This window comes from Sardina pilchardus, chromosome 5 (genome assembly GCF_963854185.1).
Source record: "Sardina pilchardus chromosome 5, fSarPil1.1, whole genome shotgun sequence".
Lineage (NCBI taxonomy): Eukaryota > Metazoa > Chordata > Actinopteri > Clupeiformes > Clupeidae > Sardina > Sardina pilchardus.
Genome location: NC_084998.1, coordinates 16,781,439 through 16,801,078, shown reverse-complemented (window position 1 = coordinate 16,801,078; position 19,640 = coordinate 16,781,439). Strand labels below are relative to the sequence as shown.

General features: G+C 43.4%; 2 protein-coding genes across 2 annotated transcripts; both read right to left on the bottom strand.

Moving 5' to 3' along the window:
• Positions 1–70: 70 nt before the first annotated feature.
• Positions 71–10,276, bottom strand: rin1a (Ras and Rab interactor 1a). Its single transcript, XM_062536687.1, has 11 exons — positions 10,047–10,276; positions 6,665–6,853; positions 5,913–6,027; positions 5,680–5,752; positions 5,314–5,405; positions 4,373–4,959; positions 3,199–3,745; positions 2,579–2,887; positions 2,319–2,450; positions 1,863–2,023; positions 71–1,643 (listed from the first exon to the last, which is right to left on the bottom strand). Exons 2-11 carry the CDS (start codon positions 6,851–6,853, stop codon positions 1,332–1,334), a joined length of 2,517 nt encoding a protein of 838 aa, XP_062392671.1. The 5' UTR covers positions 10,047–10,276; the 3' UTR covers positions 71–1,331.
• A 1,049-nt stretch (positions 10,277–11,325) lies between these two features.
• On the bottom strand, positions 11,326–17,172 carry LOC134079855 (chitin synthase chs-2-like). The gene is made up of 13 exons (XM_062535966.1): positions 16,939–17,172; positions 15,886–15,987; positions 15,369–15,510; positions 14,720–14,920; positions 14,204–14,488; positions 13,662–13,841; positions 12,930–13,374; positions 12,780–12,802; positions 12,620–12,684; positions 12,406–12,516; positions 12,013–12,230; positions 11,785–11,884; positions 11,326–11,608 (listed from the first exon to the last, which is right to left on the bottom strand). The coding sequence occupies exons 1-13, from the start codon at positions 17,170–17,172 to the stop codon at positions 11,567–11,569; spliced, it is 2,148 nt and encodes a 715-aa protein (XP_062391950.1). The 3' UTR covers positions 11,326–11,566.
• Between the last annotated feature and the right edge of the window lie 2,468 nt (positions 17,173–19,640).

The window sequence follows — 19,640 nt, the reverse complement described above, 5'->3', positions numbered from 1 at the left end:
GGGAGACAAATTGCAAAACTTAGGGTGTGAAACTTTATGCATATGACATAACGTTATTGGCATGGCCATGTAGAGCTGAATATTTATTTCACAGAAAAACAGCAACACAACAACTTGCCAACACTGGTGAGAGCTCTGCAAAAATAAGATCTCAAGTTATTCCAACAACAAAGCAAGAAGGAGACCGTCTCCAGGAAAAATCTCATGAGCTTAATGTCTGCCAATTGACAAGTGTTTCTGTGAGTCTCTGCAAGTTCCAGAAATATTTGACGGTTACTGAAGATAAAAATCTGGCTTACTTTTCCTCGAGGATGGCAAACAGCCAAAATGATCGGTCCAGACATTTTCCCAGGGTTCAACAATCAGTAAAATTTCAAATCCAGGTCACTGGCTACAACTAGACTAACTTAAAACTTGAGACAACATTAACATGTCCATGAAACAAATGTTATCTCCAGGCATACATCTTCAGAATGATCATAGTCCTTAAAATTATAGTGGAATGATTTCATGAAACTGGTGAAGACTGCTGTCAGCTCCACCATAGGGAAGTGCTTGTTTCATGGTCCATGTGTACCTGCACATTCTTAAAAACAAGGTCATCCACATCCTCACAATTTACAAGGTGTTGGCATCATCATAGTAGTACGACTGTGAAATGCTTTGGATGCATTAAAGTGATTTACAGTACATTTATATCCTCCACCTAAGGACAGCCAAGGGAGAGGTTTGTGGTTGCCAGAGCTTAAAATGTCTGAACCAACATCTTATGAAGTAAACTCAAAACTCAAAAGTGGCTGCAGTTATTCAAATGCAAGAAAGCCCTGTTTTGCTTCCATTGGGTCACGGCTGGGTTTTTAAAGGAAATCCAGCAACTTGTTTGGGCTGATTTTGACTGCAGCCCTCTGGAAATTAAACCGGTTTTCCCCAGATGCTGTCATGTCTGGTCCCATGAGAGGAGGAAGGTATAAAATAAATATGGCTCATGTTTCCATTTATACATATAATACAGTCATGCCAGAAGATGGATTTTAAATATACATTATCATTGTATTGTTATGACATTCATTTAGATATATCATTACATTGTTATATTTGACATTTTCTGACTATTATTTACAGTGGTTTTCCACCACTAATCATCATTTAAAACAGTTTATGCAGTTTATCCAAAATGTACATGGACGCCCCCTCATCTAAATCAATGCAAATAAGAGCAATCAAATATATAAGTGCATGGAACACAGCTACCAAACACGTACCACCTAGACTGACACGTATGACTGAATTCACCATCACTGGATCAAACTTGGGTGTGTCTTTTGCCAGAATTACACCGACTCCACAAGGTCCACAGCGCCCCCTCTGGTCAGTTTGCGTGACTTGGCATCAGGGTTCTGGAGCTGGTAAATAAGGGGAGACCTATTGCCACTCAAGGCCAAGAAGTCATCAATTTTAGAGTCGGGGGAGAGTGGCTCAGCCTCCCCATCTTTTCTCCAGAAGAGACTGTAGTCCTCTGGCTCACTGATGCCAAACTTGGCAGCACAGAGTTGGGCCAAGGCCTCCACGTTTACCCCTTTCTTCCACTGGAGGGTCTTCACCAAGCTACTCTCCTCATTCTGGAAGAGTACTTTCACAAACCTCTGCAACACAGAAAAAAACACAGATGGGTGTCTCTGGATGTGCCTCCTGTCCTTGAGCCCCTGCCATGGTAACCATGGAGAGCGAGTGCGATCGTCTCTCTTATCGTGTAACTATGGTAGCTGTCCAACAAAACGCACCTCTTCTCTAGCAAAAAAAAAAAAAAAACCCACGAGTGCAATCACTCAATGTTGTGCAGCCCACTCGATGTGAAGTCTAACCTGTTGCAGAGTGTTCCCTCTCTTGGAGTCGTTGCTGCGCCGGTGACTCCACTGTTTGAGCGACTCGCGGGCCTCTCGAGTCAGCCCACTGGCAGGAGGAGTCGTCGGCTCGCTCTGGATGAGGCACAAGCTGGCATAAACGCTGGTCAGGTAGTACCCACCTTAAAGACAAAAAGGCATTCAGTGAATTTAAATTTAAATTTCAATTTAATTTCACTTACAGAGCACCAAAACATTACACAAATAGATAGATAGGTAGATAGATACTGTAGATAGATACTTTATTGATCCCCAAGGGGAAATTCAAATACACTTATGTACTTATAGAGCGGCAAAACATTACACACGTCTCTTGAATGAGTGTGTGTGTGTGTGTTGGGGGTGGTGCTCTGATGAAGTTTCTTCACAGAGTAACACGTATAGGCAAAAGCAGTGAAAAGGAAAGATGTTTCATACCTTCTCCAGTGAGCCACGGGGTGTCCAGCAGTTCCATCATGTACTCTACCTCTATCAGAAGCTCTGGTAGGTTACACTGTACAATCACATAGGAGAGAGCTGGCAGGAAGTCATCTGCACCAAACTCCTTCCCTAAAGCAGCATTACATACACAACACATTTACATAAACATTTAGGGCTACGAAATCATTGTCATAAATTAAAACAGTTGTACGAGTATTAATAACTCCATCAGAGCTCATGTTTTTGAGAACACTCACGTTTGTCTTTGTTCATGGCCTTGTAGATGAGTTTGCACACTTGTAGCAGCAGGAGCACCTTGTCAATGGGAGAGTAGGCGCGCTGTAGGGTGATGAGCTTCTGCCGTACCTTCTCTACGCCCTGGGCATCTGGCACGTTGACCTGCACCCCGAAGAGCTCCAGGGGCGAGCTCTTCCGCGCCTTTTTGAGGCTCTCGGCCAGGCGCTGGGTGGAGCCGTCTCTGTCGTGAAGGGCGCAGAGGGCCCCGTCGATCTGTCCCTTCAGGGGCTTCAAGACGGAGCGGAACATGGCCTTCTCCAGAGCCTGATCTGTGGGTGAAGGGCAGGCCACGAGAAAATAATGACGCAACCACATCGCAATTTGACTTGTGTGCAGAGTCAACAAACAGCTGACCACGCTACCACGCTACTGTTACTTCAACTAGTCCAGTCATTCCACACAGTTTCAGTTCTGCAAATGTGTTTTTGTGCATGTGAAAGTGGAAACCGTACTTCTGTTGCCAACTACTACATCCACTGCTGCCTACTGAATGAGCAGGCACTGGCACACACACGCATTTACAGTAACTCAAGGGAAACAATTCCCTCACCACATTAGTCTCCATTTCAGTCAACAGTACCTTTTTCATCCTCTGGCAGCAAGGTCTCAATGGGGGGCTCCAGTTCCCCGCAGTCCTGGAGGAACGCCTTGGCCTGGGAGAGGAAATGGCGGATGCCCTGCAGCATCTCCACGGCCGAGGTGGCCTTCCGCAGCTTGAGGCTCTCGCGCTGCTGGCGCAGGAAGTCCTGCACGAGGCCGCCGAAGGCCAGGCGGCGGTCGCGCGACAGCTCCTCCACCATGCGGGCCACGCGCTTCTCCGGCATGAAGAAGGAGACGAAGGCGGCGCTCATCTTGCGCAGGGCGGACACGGGCTGGGGCGGCTGCGGAGGAGGGCTGGGGAGCGGGGCGGCCGGCGCGCTGGTGCCCCTGGACATGGGCGGCCGCTCGGCCTCCTCGGCCTCGTCCAGGCTGCTGAGGGAGCTGCTGCTCTCCAGCTCGCTGAGGGACGGAGCACGCCTCTGCTCCAGCACCAGCCCCGCGTCTTCACTTAACTCTTCCTCCTCCTCCTCCTCTTCCTCACCCTCCTCCTCCTCTTCTTCCTCCTCCTCCCTTCTCTGACCACAGTTCTAAGTTAGACCATATACAAATATCAAGCACATGTAATACCTCATGCATGTCAAATACCACATTCATAAGACAGTTAGTTTGTGATTGGTGATATTTCTCTGATTTCTCCGTCGCCATTTCAGCACAACCCTTTGAACATTCGCTGTCACCATCTAACTGAGAACATAAATCACGTTCCATGCTTCATAAGAGCCCTGAAACTGAAACTGAAAAAAATCCTGCACTGCTAGTCCATTGTAAATTGGGACACGACAGGTGCTAATTACAGCTCTGTTAATCATGCGTGCAGATGGGCACCAGAACTCATCAGGTGGGAGGACAACATACCCATTCTGACGGTTGCAGACAATATTCACATTCAAGCTCACATTCATATTCATATTCAAAAGTCTGATGCTTGAGCACTATTTTGAACTAGTAACGTGAAAAGAATGTACCGGTATATCCTTTTGGAGAACAGCTTCTAGTAACTTCTAGTACTAACTTCTAGTATCATCTGATTAAAGAGTATATATATATATATATATATATATATATATATATATATATATATAAAAAATAGTGTGTATACATACAGTATACTGTATATATACTGTATGTATAGAATTATATATCAGCTGTCGAACCTCTAGCAAAGCTTTTGGCATTTGATAGTCGTCCTCCTCTGCTGTTGGCGAGAGAGTGGGTGGCACCAGAGCTCTCGTCTTCTTGGGTAGCGGCAAGGTGGGCGCCCGGTAGTCTGAGACCTCCTCTGGTGCTGCCGCGCTCTCCTTTGGTCTGTCCTTGGCCTCGTCCTTGGCCTCGTCCACGACCGCGGTGGCCTTCTGCCGCACGCCTTTGCCTTTCTTTTTGGCCAGCAGCGGCGGCGGCGGCGGAGGGGCGACCGGGGGCGACAGCATGCTGGTGTTCTCGGTGGACACGCGCACCTTGATGCTGCGCTTGAAGCGGTTGCGGCGGTGCAGGGCGCTGCGCGACGGCTCGTCCTGCAGGAAGAGCGGGTTGATGAAGCACAGGGCCCCCTGGCCCGTGCCGATGTCCAGCTCGCGGGGGCTCCGCGTGCGGATGGGGCAGAACTCCTCGAACAGGGTGGGGTTCTCTATGGGCGTGATGCAGTCCTCGGGCCGGAGAGCCGGGAGCGGCGGGGGTGGAACATCTGCGGCGGGCTGAGGGCCGTTACGAGGCCCCCGGAAGTTCAGCTGCGAGCTCCAGAACTCTATGAGTAACGAGGAATAATGAGCTACAAACATGTCTGGCTTGCACTGATCACGTCTAACGTTTCCACATGTGGTTACACACTGAACAGGAAATCGTATGCTTACACACTTCACACGAATCTAAATCTGAATCAGACTTAATTGTCAGTAGTCATTTGTTGAGCAAATAACAAAAAATCTTTTTGCGCATTGCCAATAACCATGTAACAGCTCTGAACAAGTTTACCTTTATATTACAACTGGTCAACACACACCTTCTGATGGTATTAGGTCAAATATGATACAAGTTTTTACATTTGACATATCATTATAAACAGTTGGTGAAGTAGCAGTTGCCTTCATACAGTACGTACCTACACCCATGTGAGAGATTGACTCAAGTTGCTTGTGTGATGAGGCTCTGGCTATGGCCTCTGGCAGTTCAAGAGTAAATGGTAGGACATCCCTAAAACAAACAGAAATGTTTCACAGTTACAAACCTGGAAAGAATTTGGGATCTCTCTGGGAAAATCCTCATAGTAGTCAGATAAAAAGGGTTTGAGTAAAATGGGTGGAATAATACAATGCAATGTATAGTAGGTGCAATGTTATTACACAGAAGTTATTATCTCAAACCCTGGACATGACCCCATACTAACCATCTTTTCCACAGGCTCTATGTACAGTATAAAAAGCACCTATAGTGCCTATGGCTACACAAACAAAGAGCACCATCCTACCGGCTGACGCAGTAGAAGGCGATGAGACGGCAGAGATCTGGGAAGCGTATGGCTGAGCTCTCCAGGGAGAAAGCTGAGGGACAGAGGCAAACAGGAGGCATGAGCCCTGGCATGTAAACATCAGCATCTCAAAAAATGAGTATGAATGACAAAACAATAAACATCTTTCTATTGCGTCTCCACTGTTTGATAGAGAGGTAATTTGGTTTTCCAAAAAAAAAAAAAAAACTCACTGGAGTCCTCCTCGCGAATCACAAACTGCTTCACAAAGGAAGGCACGCTGTCATCGGCCAGACGCACACAGAGCACCTTCTTCTGAGATGTGCTGGACTTGCGCACCAGGAATGTCTGTAAGCGTCATTAAGACAACGTTTCATTTATGTACATTTTTCAACAATGGTACAACTATTTTATTCCCTGAATACAAAGGAAAAGCGTCACTATTGACACCATTGAAGACTGCAACACTGTTTTACATCAACATGGTCTCTGTTTAAAGGTCATTATTTCTATCCATGCTAATGCTACTTCCTATTCAAACATATATTTTCATGGAACAACATATCTAAGTATTATGTTTGAACAGTGGAGAGAATATTGAGTAAAGCCCATAAATCAGAATCAGCTTGGAATTTGAGGAATTTGACTCCGGTTAATCTTTGCACTCAAGTACAACACTCAACAATAACATAGAAAAACAGTAGAAAAAGGAATAAGGGCAGTAAGTTTATGAATAAAGGAATAAATACAGTATGTACATAAATAGATGCTATGGGTGGCCTTGTTGTCCCTGTCAAGGTATACCATGGTTGTGGACAACCCAACAGGCACAGGCAAGACACAGGATGCAATATACAATTGAAGAGAGGGTGGGAATAGTGCAGTATCAGTATAGACTGAGGATTAAGATTAAATATAAATACAGTGCAAGGCAGTACAATGCTATGATGATGTATTAATAACAATATTGTAACGTAAAGCTCACCCCGGGAGGCTCCCGCTGCAGGACGTGAAGGGCAGTGGCAGAGTTGATGGACAGCTGTAGCCACACGGGGTGTGTGAGCAGCAGACGGTCCAGCACGCTGATGCTCTTCAGGGAGCCCCTCTGGGGACACGCCCGCCTCTCCCCCACCGGCTGGGCGTCGGGGAAGTCGTACACGGGGTCCGTCTGCATCTGGGGCGAACACATACTCACTCACTTCAGTCCCACGATAACATGGTAACAAACTAACATTTGGGCTTTTGTAGACAGGACAGTTGAGAGTGACAGGAGGCAAATGTGACCGAGAGAGAGAGAGAGTGAGAGAGAGAGAGAAAGAGAGAGAGATGGGGTGGGATGGGATGGGACATTATCAATGGTTCAGAATCGAATCTGGTTCCCTGTGGGCACTGTGTGACGGATGCTGTCACTTACACCCTAGCTGCCCTAGTTATGCCTCATCGATGACAAACATTTACCGTAGGCCAGTTTCAAAACGAACAAAAAAATGATCCGATAGGTTTGGTGGATATGACCAAATTCTTTCAAAGAATTTCTTCAGCTGTTGTATTTTCTCTGAGTCATAAATGTCTCCTCCCATTCAGTTAGTTATTTTTAAGGCTCACTCATCCAACAGAATGTATCTCTTGCTTCCGATTGCTTTTCCTGGCGTTGGGAAACTTCCCCACTACTTCTCTTTCTTTTCCCGTCTCGGACCATGTGAGTGTTACAGTATTTGTCATTGTGTGAGTAATACTCCACAGTCCACTGTTGAGCCTGTTTTTCCACCATCCACTCATTCAGCAATTCTGGGGTAGCCACAACAAACGCACATCCTCTGTTTCCCAACAGCATGACAACATGGGCTTAGTGAGTCAAAAATAGAATGCCATGGTTGACACAAAACCAAACTAAACTTGACTATTTCAATGAAAACTATTTCATTCCTTTCTTTTAGCATCAATCCTGCAGAAAATCCTTCTTCTAACAGAATCGTTAAAATAAGCGTCAGATTAAATGGTAGGCCTGCACACCCACCTCTTTCCCCTCTGGGCTTTGGGGGTGTTGGCATGGAATCCGAATCCAAACCCACAGCAGTCAAAAGTCATGCTTCCATGTGCATACAAACACTGTTTTAATATTGTATGTGCTCTGTTTTTGTAAACTGACGTTTTGACGTTTGACTTTCAGATAAATTTAGAAACAAATGCAGCTGCAAACAAATCCAATAGCATTGACGTTTCCCTCTGTCTCTGTCAAGAATTTGATATGAAAGAAATGCATGATTGTGAAGTATCAAAATTTGCATATTGACCATTACCTCTTATTATCTTTAAGTTGGGTGGCAGAAGATCATGTGTGGGCTGCCATGGATTGTTCTGCAGCAGCAGATGGCTGCTATGGCAACTGCAGCCCACACATTCTGCCGGGCTTTCCAGCCTACTGGCAACCCAGCCTCCAGGGTCCCATTGTTTCAGGAAGGCCTTTACAACAGTAGCCCACCTCAAAACTTCCCTTATGGTGCTTAATTATACTTTACAACTTGTTACGGGTAGTTTGACTCTCGAAAAACCTTGCAGCACACTAAAAGCAAAAGGCAACTATAATGACCATATTCAACGAATGTCATTATGGTGTTCAAACAGCCAGTCTGTGCCCAACCTGCCTTGTAGGCTATAGGCTACATAGAAATGGCAAGCTGTTCCTTTCACAATTACATGAATGCCTGGAATTTAAAAAAAGGTGCTTTGGGGATCTTGGGATAGTTTGGCGGAGTTTATTTGATAAACTGTTGCCTCTATCCTTAAAGAGCAAGGATATAGAGAGACAATGTCGAACAGGGGAGACTGGACAGAATTTAGATCTTAAAAAGTGAAGATTATGTAACATGGCGGACCAAGCATATATGGTGACTGATGAGCAAGGTCCAGGATTGATGTGAACTATGGCCTTACAATACATCTTCTCACACCAGCTAGGACTGTATTAGGAACAGAAAAGAATTATTCTAGAACAACTACTGAAAGCAAGAACCAATCCTAGTGACAAAAAAAAAAAACGGTACTGTACTGCTTTCAGAAACTAACCATACAGTCAGTTACCAGCAGGTTTCTAATGGAAAAAGCCTGTTGGAAGAGTTGGGTCTTCAAGAGGACGCCACTGCTCTATAGCCACTAGTTCGCTCCACTTTTGTAATAGAACTTGAATTTCAAGGGAAGGGTATATTTTTTGGTAGGCCTACTGAACAACAATTTTGTCAAGCTATGTAGCACCAGACATTATAAGCTTAGACTCTAGACTTAATTAGGAAAATCACAGTATGCAGCCTGTAGTTACTAGTAAAACAGAGGAGTGGCTTGCGTACAGAACAGTAGGCTGCAAAGGCTATTGGACGACCCAGATCACTGAAGGAGGCAGGGGTTGGGCAGATGTGGAACCACTTGGGTTTCCACACGAACTTGGCAAGTCCAGGCTTGGTAGACGGAAAGGTTTAAGTATGCGCTTCAAGACCGAGCTATTTTCTGCATTGCTGATTACACAGCAACAAGCTTAAAGACAAAAGTAGTTGTGTGGTTTCAACAGCATGGTTAAATCATAAAATAAATCAACTGTTTAGAGATATGCTGTGAGTAGGTAGGAAAATATTTTCACAACATATGATGCCTATAGGCTATCCTATTAAGGCATCCTTTTAATGAAACAGCCTGCTGTTACACATCCTCTAACCTACATGCATGAATTGCATAGTTTATTTACATCCCAAATCACAAGAACTAATCAGTTTGGGACAAGAATATGAGTAAATAAGTAAATATCATATAGTCAGTTACATGTTCACAAGACATAATCAGCACGTCTCGATACTTTTTAAAATAAAACGTTTTGAAACTAGTGGATAACAGCATACATATTACACTAATTCATTGAATATTCACACTCATGATGGTAGCTTGTTGGATAAAACTTTGAATACAGCCTATGCTGTATCTTTTCTAGCAACGTCAAAAATTTAGTTAGGCGTAAACGGGCTGGTTTATTTAACTGGTCTGTCCATTTATCACAAGGGAAAAGACAGTGCTGAGGTGATTTTTCTTTCGCCATAAATTACTCCCTTGAAAAATCATGTCCTTCGGCTATAGGTGAGTAGCCTACATTTGCATTTATAGTCTATTCTGATGTCAGCCCGGCTGGCATGAGGTGAGGTAGGCTAGGCTACCTGACCTAACCTCCTGTTCCGTCTCCAACTTCCTTGATCGGAATCCATGCAAGGTTAGGCTACACCAAAACAACTTGGGAGAGATATGTCATATTGAATAATAATAATCCAAAACTGACACAAAACAAGCTGCGGTGTATCCAAACCATAACTAAACCAAGGTTTTCCTACCTTTCCGAAAATCAGTCTTTAAAAGTCAGGTCGTTAAAAGTGCTGAAAGTTCTTCAAATGCCTTCGGATCCATAGGACTACAGGCTAAATAAAGCCTATAACTGATACTTGAGAGTAAAGTTTTTTCTCATTTTAATGAACATGCCGTCTGCGGCACTTCACGCGATTTTGATTGTATCATAGCTCAGTCTCGTCTTCCCATGCGTATTTTGTGGTTAAACACGCTCGTCGCTTTCGGTGGAGCGCTTGAACTACGGGCGCGCATGCGTGTATTCCTGTGGAAATTGGCAATTTGACACGTCTGTGAAGGCAAAGCCTACTGGCCTTCTCAGTAATACATAAAACCTAGAAGGTATAATGAATTACACATTCCTTTAACAACAGAAACTCTTCCCATATAGAAATCAATCACCTAGTCAGTTTAAAACTTTTTTGGATCAAGTTTTAGGCCTATTCATTCCAACAATTCCAGGACAGATGAGATGCAGGATATGTCAATAGCCTGCTTCCCATAAGACATTAGAATACTAGTAGGCTATCAACGATCAACGATATAGGAACACGAAATGAGGTTGTAGCCTGCAACAACAAGCTATACACAGTTTTAGCATTTTTACATTTGTCAGTTGACAGTTGAGATTGTAGCCTACTTTTCCCACAATTTAGAGTTTGTGTAATTCACCAGGCCTTTTGCTATATTTAATTGCATAGCCAAAATAGACCTAATCACTTCCAAAATCATTTGGGAGTGTTGGTGGAAAATAATGCATGACCAACAAAGAAATTCCTGCATACAGCATGAAGTTAGACATAGCCTGAGAGTAGCACTAGAAAAGTTGCGCAAGGCAAATTAGATTATACATTTCTTATCGAAGAGATTTATGACTCTTCACCGTCTTCAATAACATTAGGCCTATTTGAATTTCCTGAAGAATATGATTCCGATTTATTTAAGTGAGTGAGACAGAGAGTGAGAGTTTGTAAAGACAAATGGGAAAGGATATAATATAGGCTTTCCTATGAGTGAGAAAAAGTGTGATAAAGACTTTGATGAATTAAAAGATAGACAGAAATAGACTGACAGAGAGATCTGATGAGATAGAGAGGAATGCCAATGGACTGCTCTACATCACCATTCTCCCTTCATAACACTTGTATTCCACACTACATTTGGTCATTTTTGCTAAATGTTTTATGAAGAGTAGAAACATGTAGAAAAGACAGAAATAAGCTGAATTATTTTATTAGAAAAATGGGAATAATAACAAGCCTGGAAAGAACAGTCCTCTAAGCCCTGTAATAAGGAAAGCCTCAGAGGAGGCTTACAGAATAGCATTTTTATACATAAGCACAGTAACATAATTGACTTGCTGAAATATAGCATGCCATGTTACCGTTATTAGTGCAAGTGTTACATGCAAGTGTTCTACATCTTAATTATGTCTTTTGTAGGCCTACATCTAATCTTTTGATTAAAGGTGCTCATCTCGTGGAGTCTTCGCCACAATTCGGTCTTCCTATCATAGCCTGCTTGCCAAAGGGAGATCGTCAACCTCATGGGACTGTCAAAGAAAATGAAAGCTTGTGAAACAAACAATAGCTTCTGTAGTGAAACAAATGCATCTTCTAAGAACCATAAACACAAACATACACCATTAATATGTCAAAATAATGTATCAAATCAGTGATCATCCATTACCATCCATTTCTCATGGCAAAGACAAACTATTTTTTATACCTTTTCACTCTGTAGACTCTCGTAAGACTTTTTCATATTCTTTTTCATGGCTGCAGACTCGGTTCCTTGGAAGGCTATGAAGTGAATCAACGTTTGTATTCTGGAGAGACAATAAAGTACAGGATCCTGACAAAATTGCAGTTGCCTTATTAAGAGAAGAATTTTAAACCATTAGTAGAATGGAAAAGAACATAAAACAACAGACTTTTTTATTTTATTTAAAGTTACCTGTGCCACAGCATAGCTAGAAACTGGATCAGAAGTATAAGTGCAAAGCCAATGACGAACATTAAGCCAATGGGATCTAAGAAGATTTGTCCGTTTGGATCTATTGTCCCATTGATATAAATCTTGGGAATCTGGATGCTGACAGCCCCTCCTATCTCCTGCAGGAAGAATGTAGCCACAAGCCAGAGGGCATTGCAGATGAAGTACACAAATGTGGCCTGTAGATGGCGATAGAGAGAAGCACAACAAGAAAAAGAGACAACCTTTGAGAGATGGACATTCCATTTCCACTGCAGACTGCAAGGTGTTGTTAGAAATTGTTTTGATGAATGGATGGATAGATAGATAGACAGATGGATAGATTGATAGATGAGATAGGATGAGATAGGAAACCTTGTTTCTAAGGTCTTTAAGGTCTGCTTCAATTTTCCTCTTCCTTGCCACATCTTCACCCAGAGGCTTTAGATAGTGTTCCTGGAGGCCTTCCCAAAACTGCACTTCATCCTGGAATGAGTTAGTCAACTTTAGCTCTACATTTGGTAAATATGACTATACCAAGGGTCAAGTCTACTCTTGAGGTTAGTGAATATTTGATCTTTAAACTTACTCTATCGAGGTCATGTCTCTCCAGCGTCAGCTCCCTGGATTTCTCCACCAGCTGTGCAATCCAGTCTGGGAAATGTCACATAAACACACATGATCAAGACAAAGGATAAACATTGTGTGGTGCCCAGAATACCTTATTTAAAAAAATACAAAATACTTACGACTCTCTGGATCTTCTCTGTGGCTAAAACAAACAAACAAACAAACAAACAAACAAACAGGAAATATGTTTAATTCACGATTTAATATACTGATCTTATAATTATGATATGCTGTAACTATTAGATCACAACAAACATTCTGTGAAATACCCTTTCTTCTCTTCTGGCTCTTGGTGATTGGCTGAAACAGGTTCTGCCTGCTGAGCGCTGACAGGCGATACCTCAATCATCTCCTGGTCCTCGCCGACCTGCAGCCCCAGGTTCCAGCGGCAGCACTTGCACCTTCTCTCCAACTTGACGTTCCGCTCGACGGGTTCCTGTGTGGAGGCAGCAGCAGCAGCACCAGCAGCAGCGCTGGCGGCGGGCTTTGGTCCAGCGCACTCCCTGGTCCCCCAGGTCACGTTGTTCATGTTGACCATGGAGTAGATGGCCAGCAGGAGGTAGCCGCTGGGGATGCAGAGCATGTAGAGGAAGCCGTGGATGATGAGGTGGAACTCGGTGGGGTGGAACAGCGCCGTGATGAGGTACATGGACACGATGCTGATGAAGAAGAGGCCGCTGGGAGTCATGAAGGTGCCCTCCAGAACCATGTCCCCTGCCCACAGGAGAAAATAATATTGAATGTGTCTGTTTGTCTCTTTCTCTCTCTCTCTCTCTCCCTCTCTTTCTCTCTCCCTCTCTTTCTCTCTGTGTGTGTGTGTGTGTGTGTGTGTGTGTGTGTGTGTGCAAGCATGTGAGTATGCAGAACCCCTCATCTGTAAAGAAAGAGTAAGTTACACAGACATGATTGTGTCCTGACATGAGTGTCTCTGTGTGTCTGTGTCTGTGTGTGTGTGTGTGTGTGTGTCTAAGTAAGTAAATCAGTAAGTGTTACGACCTTACCAATGATTGAAAGAATACTTGCGGTCATCAGGAAGGCGTAGAATATGCTCATTAAGGCGGCAATGGTGATTTGGGTGTTGGTGCTGAGATTGTAGCACAGAGCCAAGTAGACGACTGGGGGCACAACAGCTAGTGCAAGCGCTAGATTAGGTGAAACCCCAAAGACAAAGGAGAAGCTGCCTGGAAGAGAGGAATTGGCCGGATGTTTTAGAATACATTCTTTATGATCTATCACATGGCACATTGACTATTTAAGGAGCAAGACGTCATTGTGCACATCCCAAGTGCAGGGGGGAAAAAAACACTCTGAAAACAGTCTGCACACTTCGCTCCTTTTTGAGTGTTGCAATTTCATGAACCTGATTATGACCTTGGGGTTAGAGCACACACTGGCACATTGCCATATTGTGTCAATGATTTAAGCTCTTTGACATTATAGTCACCACATACATACACCTACATATCACATACAAGACATGAACCTCCAGCCCACACAGTTTTCTAAGGCAGAGTATTTTTCCCAGGTGGGCACGCCAGCTCACCTGCGATCATCAGGCACACGGTGGCCGGGCCGAGGATGGAGGCGGCGGTGTTGAGGATCTGGTAGACGATGAAGAGGGTGGAGATGGACTGGTTCTTGGTCACCGTCAGCCGGCCGCTGCCCAGCAGGTCCAGACTGTTGGCCATGGTGGAGGGGCCCCAGCGGCGCCGCTGGTTGTAGAACTCCTGGAACTCCTGCGGAGCGTTGGTGTAGGCCTCCGCCGCCGCGCTGTACTCCACACGCCAGCCCTGCTGCAGCAGCAGCGTGCACAGCCAGCGGTCCTCGCCTGGGAGCACCAACCGGAGGCGCACGTAAGACATGAGAGCGGGGAATCTTGTTAAATATGTAAGCTTTAGTTTGTGTCAAGTCGTTTGTATGTCTTTTGTTTAGAAAGAACAAAGTGCAAACACACACACACACACACACACACACACACAGAGAGAGAGAGAGAGAGAGAGAGAGAGAGAGACAGACAGACAGACAGACAGACAGACAGACACACACACACACATTTTACCTTGATCATACTGTATGTAGTGGCCTGCTTCTGTGGTTGTGATGGTGTACTTCTTCATGATGTTGTCGTCCATGAGTGCAGCCGCTCGGAAGAGGCTAAAGCAGCCAGGGCTACAGAGCACACAGCCAAACACGTGCTCCGACGTCTTCTGCAGCCAGTGGCCCACAGCATACTCAAACTTCTGGTACCACACCATCGGCCCTGCGGTGGGAACACCCCTACTCAGTCCACTGGACACCTGAAGCAGCACAGTGTCTCTGCCATTGCCAGTGTGCACCTAAATTGCCTGGTATTGCACCACAATGACGTGGGTAGGAGCACGACCCTTTTTATTGGTTCTAGACTAATTGTGTACCCTCTTACAGTAATGCTAAATGGATACCCACTATAATTGATGAATGGGTGAATTCCTACTTTGCGTTACTTAAACTGTAGCTAACCAGAGGATGTGGTCATCCAGACTGGGTGGACAAATCACAAGTGATATTTCTGCAAAAGTTCGTTTTTGGAGAGGGAGGCTCTTTGCTGTGAGTGGCAATTGTTGCAATGCTAACAAATGACAATGTGATTGTCCAAATGATATACAGCTCCAGGTCTTGGCTTCCTCTCTTGGCTTTCTGAGTGTCTGTGTGTCAACATGAGATCTTACCGGTGCCAGTGGGGTGAATCCTACCGCAAGCGGCCCCCACCTCAGGGTACATCTTGAGACGGTCCACCAAGAGCATCACAGAGGAGGGCTGGAAATCAGTGTCCCCATCCAAAGCCAGGAGATAGGTGTTCATTGTCTCCTTCTAATGGTCAAAAACATAACCGGCTCATCAGCACATAAACCACCTTTCAACAATTCTTCACACAGCCACAACTATGGCACAGTTTATCGATACTTACACAGTAGTAACAATATATATATATATTTTAAAAAAATAATAATAATACAAATTACAAATACAAAATAAGTGTTAAATGTACAAATATTACTGCCTGCCACTGTTGTGTGCAGGACAAGGTTATTTTAAACATGCCCCCCATCTCCCATCATTAAACTTTAATTTCACTGTTGCACATACATACAAATATAAAACAGAATAACGTTAGACAAATTGTCAATGTGGTTGATATGGAGCTGTGCTTGTGAAGTGATTGCATCATCATGCTTTGTCCCCAACCTTCAGGTTCTCCTCCACGATGACCCTGGCCATACCACTCTCATAATCCTGGTAAAACTTCCTGTGGAGTTTCCATCCCAGAAGGTAGTACATGTACATTATCTATGGGAGAAGTCAGAGCGGTTGTTGATTACTCTGTTAAACACAATAATGCTTACAATTTTGACTGAAATACCCCCTCTCTCTCACACACACACACACACACACACACACACACACACACACACACACACACACACACACACACACACACACACACACACACATAAACATGCTTATAACTTAGTTGCACATATAACATACTTATAACTTAGTTGCACCTATAACACATAGAACGTTCACACAGTTTTGGTTTGAGAAATTACCTGAGACCATCTCTTCTTGTGCCTAATTCTCTGTCTGTCCTTAAAGTGAACTGTCAGTGTGTTGCCCTGTGGTAATGAGTACTGCAGTTGTCCACCATAGGGTGTAGGGATGAGTTTTTGATTTGCAATAGGCTTTTTCTCTCGAAACATGGTTGTGCCATCTTCACTGAAAATCCTGTATGTGAAATATACTGTATGAATAATACGATTCAAATAGTCTTGTGGCATCTTTACAGCACAACCACAGGTGGAATAAGTCTGACCTGTACACGTCTCTGATCACTTCCACCAAGGTTTCGGCATATTTATTCACAGTGTGTCGATCTCCATCTTGCTGAAAAGCATCGTCGAAGAAAATGTGTGACTCAAAGCTCACGTCTTTGAAGACATTTGTCTTCGGCCTGTATTTGTCCAACCTTCATAGAGCAAATTGTGCGTTGTTATTGTTATTTACAAACAATGTTTAGTTAGTTAGCAGGCTTCAGCCAGGACAGGTTGAGATATACCTGAACATTGAGATGACAATTTTCATCATCTCATCAGAAGTCTCATGCCACATAGTAGCGCACAGGTAGATGGTTATTTCCTTTTCCCTGTTGGGAAAACAAAATGTTCTTGAATATATAGGGCTAAATTAATTAACTTTTATTACGATTTCATGAAAGTACTAACAAAAGCATAAGTGTACATACTTGATGTTTTCTCCTTTGAACTTGGGAATGTCAAATTTTGTGTTGAGAAGCAAAGACTGGTCGATGAAAGTTGCCTCATAGAAGCTTCGTACAAATAAGCCATGCGTCCTCTGGATGCGATTAATCTTCAGGAAGTTGATGTAGGTGGTGCACAACACCAGCCCGAGCCACCAGCTGACCACAGAACCGGCCAGGAGCCCATGGCCCAGAACATCCCCTTCATAGAACATTGGCCGCGCGCAAAGGCTATGGGTGATATCTGACTGTATTAGATCAAATGTGTCGACTGGTCTATAGGGGGTGAGGGACTCAGATATGTTATGCGCAGACACGATTTCCTGGCAGTAGAGTGGGAAGGAGTGATTTAGGAAATGGGCAATATTGTGCTCGGTATGATAGGGAAGCCAGATGACCAATAAGAATGCTGCCAGCGCCGTTGGAGAGACGAACCACATGGGGTATACAAAGCTGCGGCTGACAGCATGCATTTTACAAGCAGTGACCGCAAAGCAGCGACACAGTGCAGAGGAGATGGCCTGGATCGCAAACAGGCTCAAGATGGTCACCTTGTCCTTCTGTGAGACAGACAAAATGGACGCCCAGTCTTGGGTGGAGTGTTTGGCCCCTAGCACTACTGCCGTGACAGCTATTCGGATGATGCTGGAGAGAATTCCTACTATGCTCCCAGCTCTTTTTACATCTTCTGTGATACTTCTGAAGAATGAAATGTTAAACAGGCTTGCACAGTTTTCCCACCAGTTGCAGGATACACAGACTGTGCAGGCTACTGTTAACCCGATCATTAATGCAGTGTCACTTTGAGACAGGCGTTGTCCAGCTTCTCTGATGTACCCTGCTGCGAACAGGGCATGGCCAGCCAGAAGTAAAATAATCGCAGCCATGGAAATGATAACAAATATTTTCCTTCCTCTGACTTTCACATTGGCAATCACTTGAAAGACAGCAGACAATATGCCTACGCTGTTCAGTAGCATTACATTTGTCAGGATGTCGAAATGTGGCATTGTGACAAGGGCAAGCGTGGCAGCTCCCAGAGACACAAATATGTCAACTGAGACAACCTGGTAAAGAGAAACCATAGTTATGAAATTCATTTATGAACTTTATGAACCTTAAATTCATCTTTAGAATTGTAAATCCAAAGAAACTCTGTGAATAAAATATGTGAATCTTATTTAAAAAGTTTATCATTTACCCATAACAATGTTTTTCTTGAGGGGGTATCAGAGTCTTTAAAAGACATTTTCCAAATGCTCTTAAGGAGGGTCAACACACTGGGTGCAGTAAGAAGCACTCCTATGAAGAGTGAGGCATACGGCTTTGTTGAGATGGCGATTCCTTCTGGACTTGCGATCGTTATCAAGAGCAAAAATGATGTCTGTTGAATAAAATGAAACATATACAGCACTGAATCTCACAACAAGATGAAAAGTTCTCTACTATTAATTTGGCAGACTCTATTAAAACTTGGACCAGATATTAATTTCATGATGAGTGTACTTCTTTGGTAAACAAACAAAATATAAGTGTTGACAGCACTTTGTACCAGGTAACAAAAATGTATAAATATTAGGGCTGTCAAAATAACTGATTAATTTAGATGAATTAATTTGAGATAAAATAACTGATAAAAAAAATTATCGCAGATTAATCGATGACCTTTGACACGGAGCCATTCTAGTCAGTAACCATTAGACCGTAAAATGGGGAGACGAGAATGTGCTGCCTGGATCATTGATTGGAACATTTACTTTAAAAAAAACGGCCTGACGGTGTTAAAAAGAAAGTGTTGATTAAAACAAAGTCCTCTGCAATGTCTGCAGCACAGAATTTGCATATCACCGGAGTTTGTCAACTCTTAAGTACCACATTACTGCAAAGAAATAGTGTTGACATTGCGATTTTGCGATTACATTTTATATGCGATTAATTTAGATGAATTAATCAAAGAGTATGTAATTAATTAGATTAAAACTTTTAATCGATTGACAGCCCTAATAAATATATAAAAGCCTTACTTTGCTCAAAAATGCCAGTCCAAACATGATGACACCCACGAGACCAGTGACCAGTAAATGAATGCAGCTCAGCAGTTTTCTTGGCTTCTGATCATCTTGGATTATGGGCACCTCTCGTGCACAGTCCCAGGATTGCCTGTTATCAAATGTCAAAATGATATGTACATGTAGGTCCATGAACCTTCCATTAAAATGGAAGTCATGTTAAGTCATCTGCGCGTGGCTCTTGATCACAGGAGGGAAAGACTTTAATCAGATAGATAGATAGATAGATACTTTATTGATCCCAAGGGGAAATTCAAGATCAAGTCAAGAACAAAAAAAAATTAAAGTTGTTAAATGTTGTTGAACAAAAGAAAAATTAAAGTTGTTAAATGTTTTAAATGACATTATTCTCCTAATTTATATTCATATATTAATTTTGTTTTTATGTAAGGCACATTGACTTGCCTCTGCATGAAATGCCCTAATTAAATAAACCTGCCTTGCTTTGCACTGTTTGCTGATTTATCTGAGAAGTCATAATGTTGAATCAAATGCATTGGGTGACGTTAAAGAAAATAATAATGATAATCACATACCTGAAGTCTCTCTCCTCCTTCTCCATGTCTGAGTTGTTGAGCAGTCAGTCTGAGCTATGGTGGAGTCACTTGGTGCTC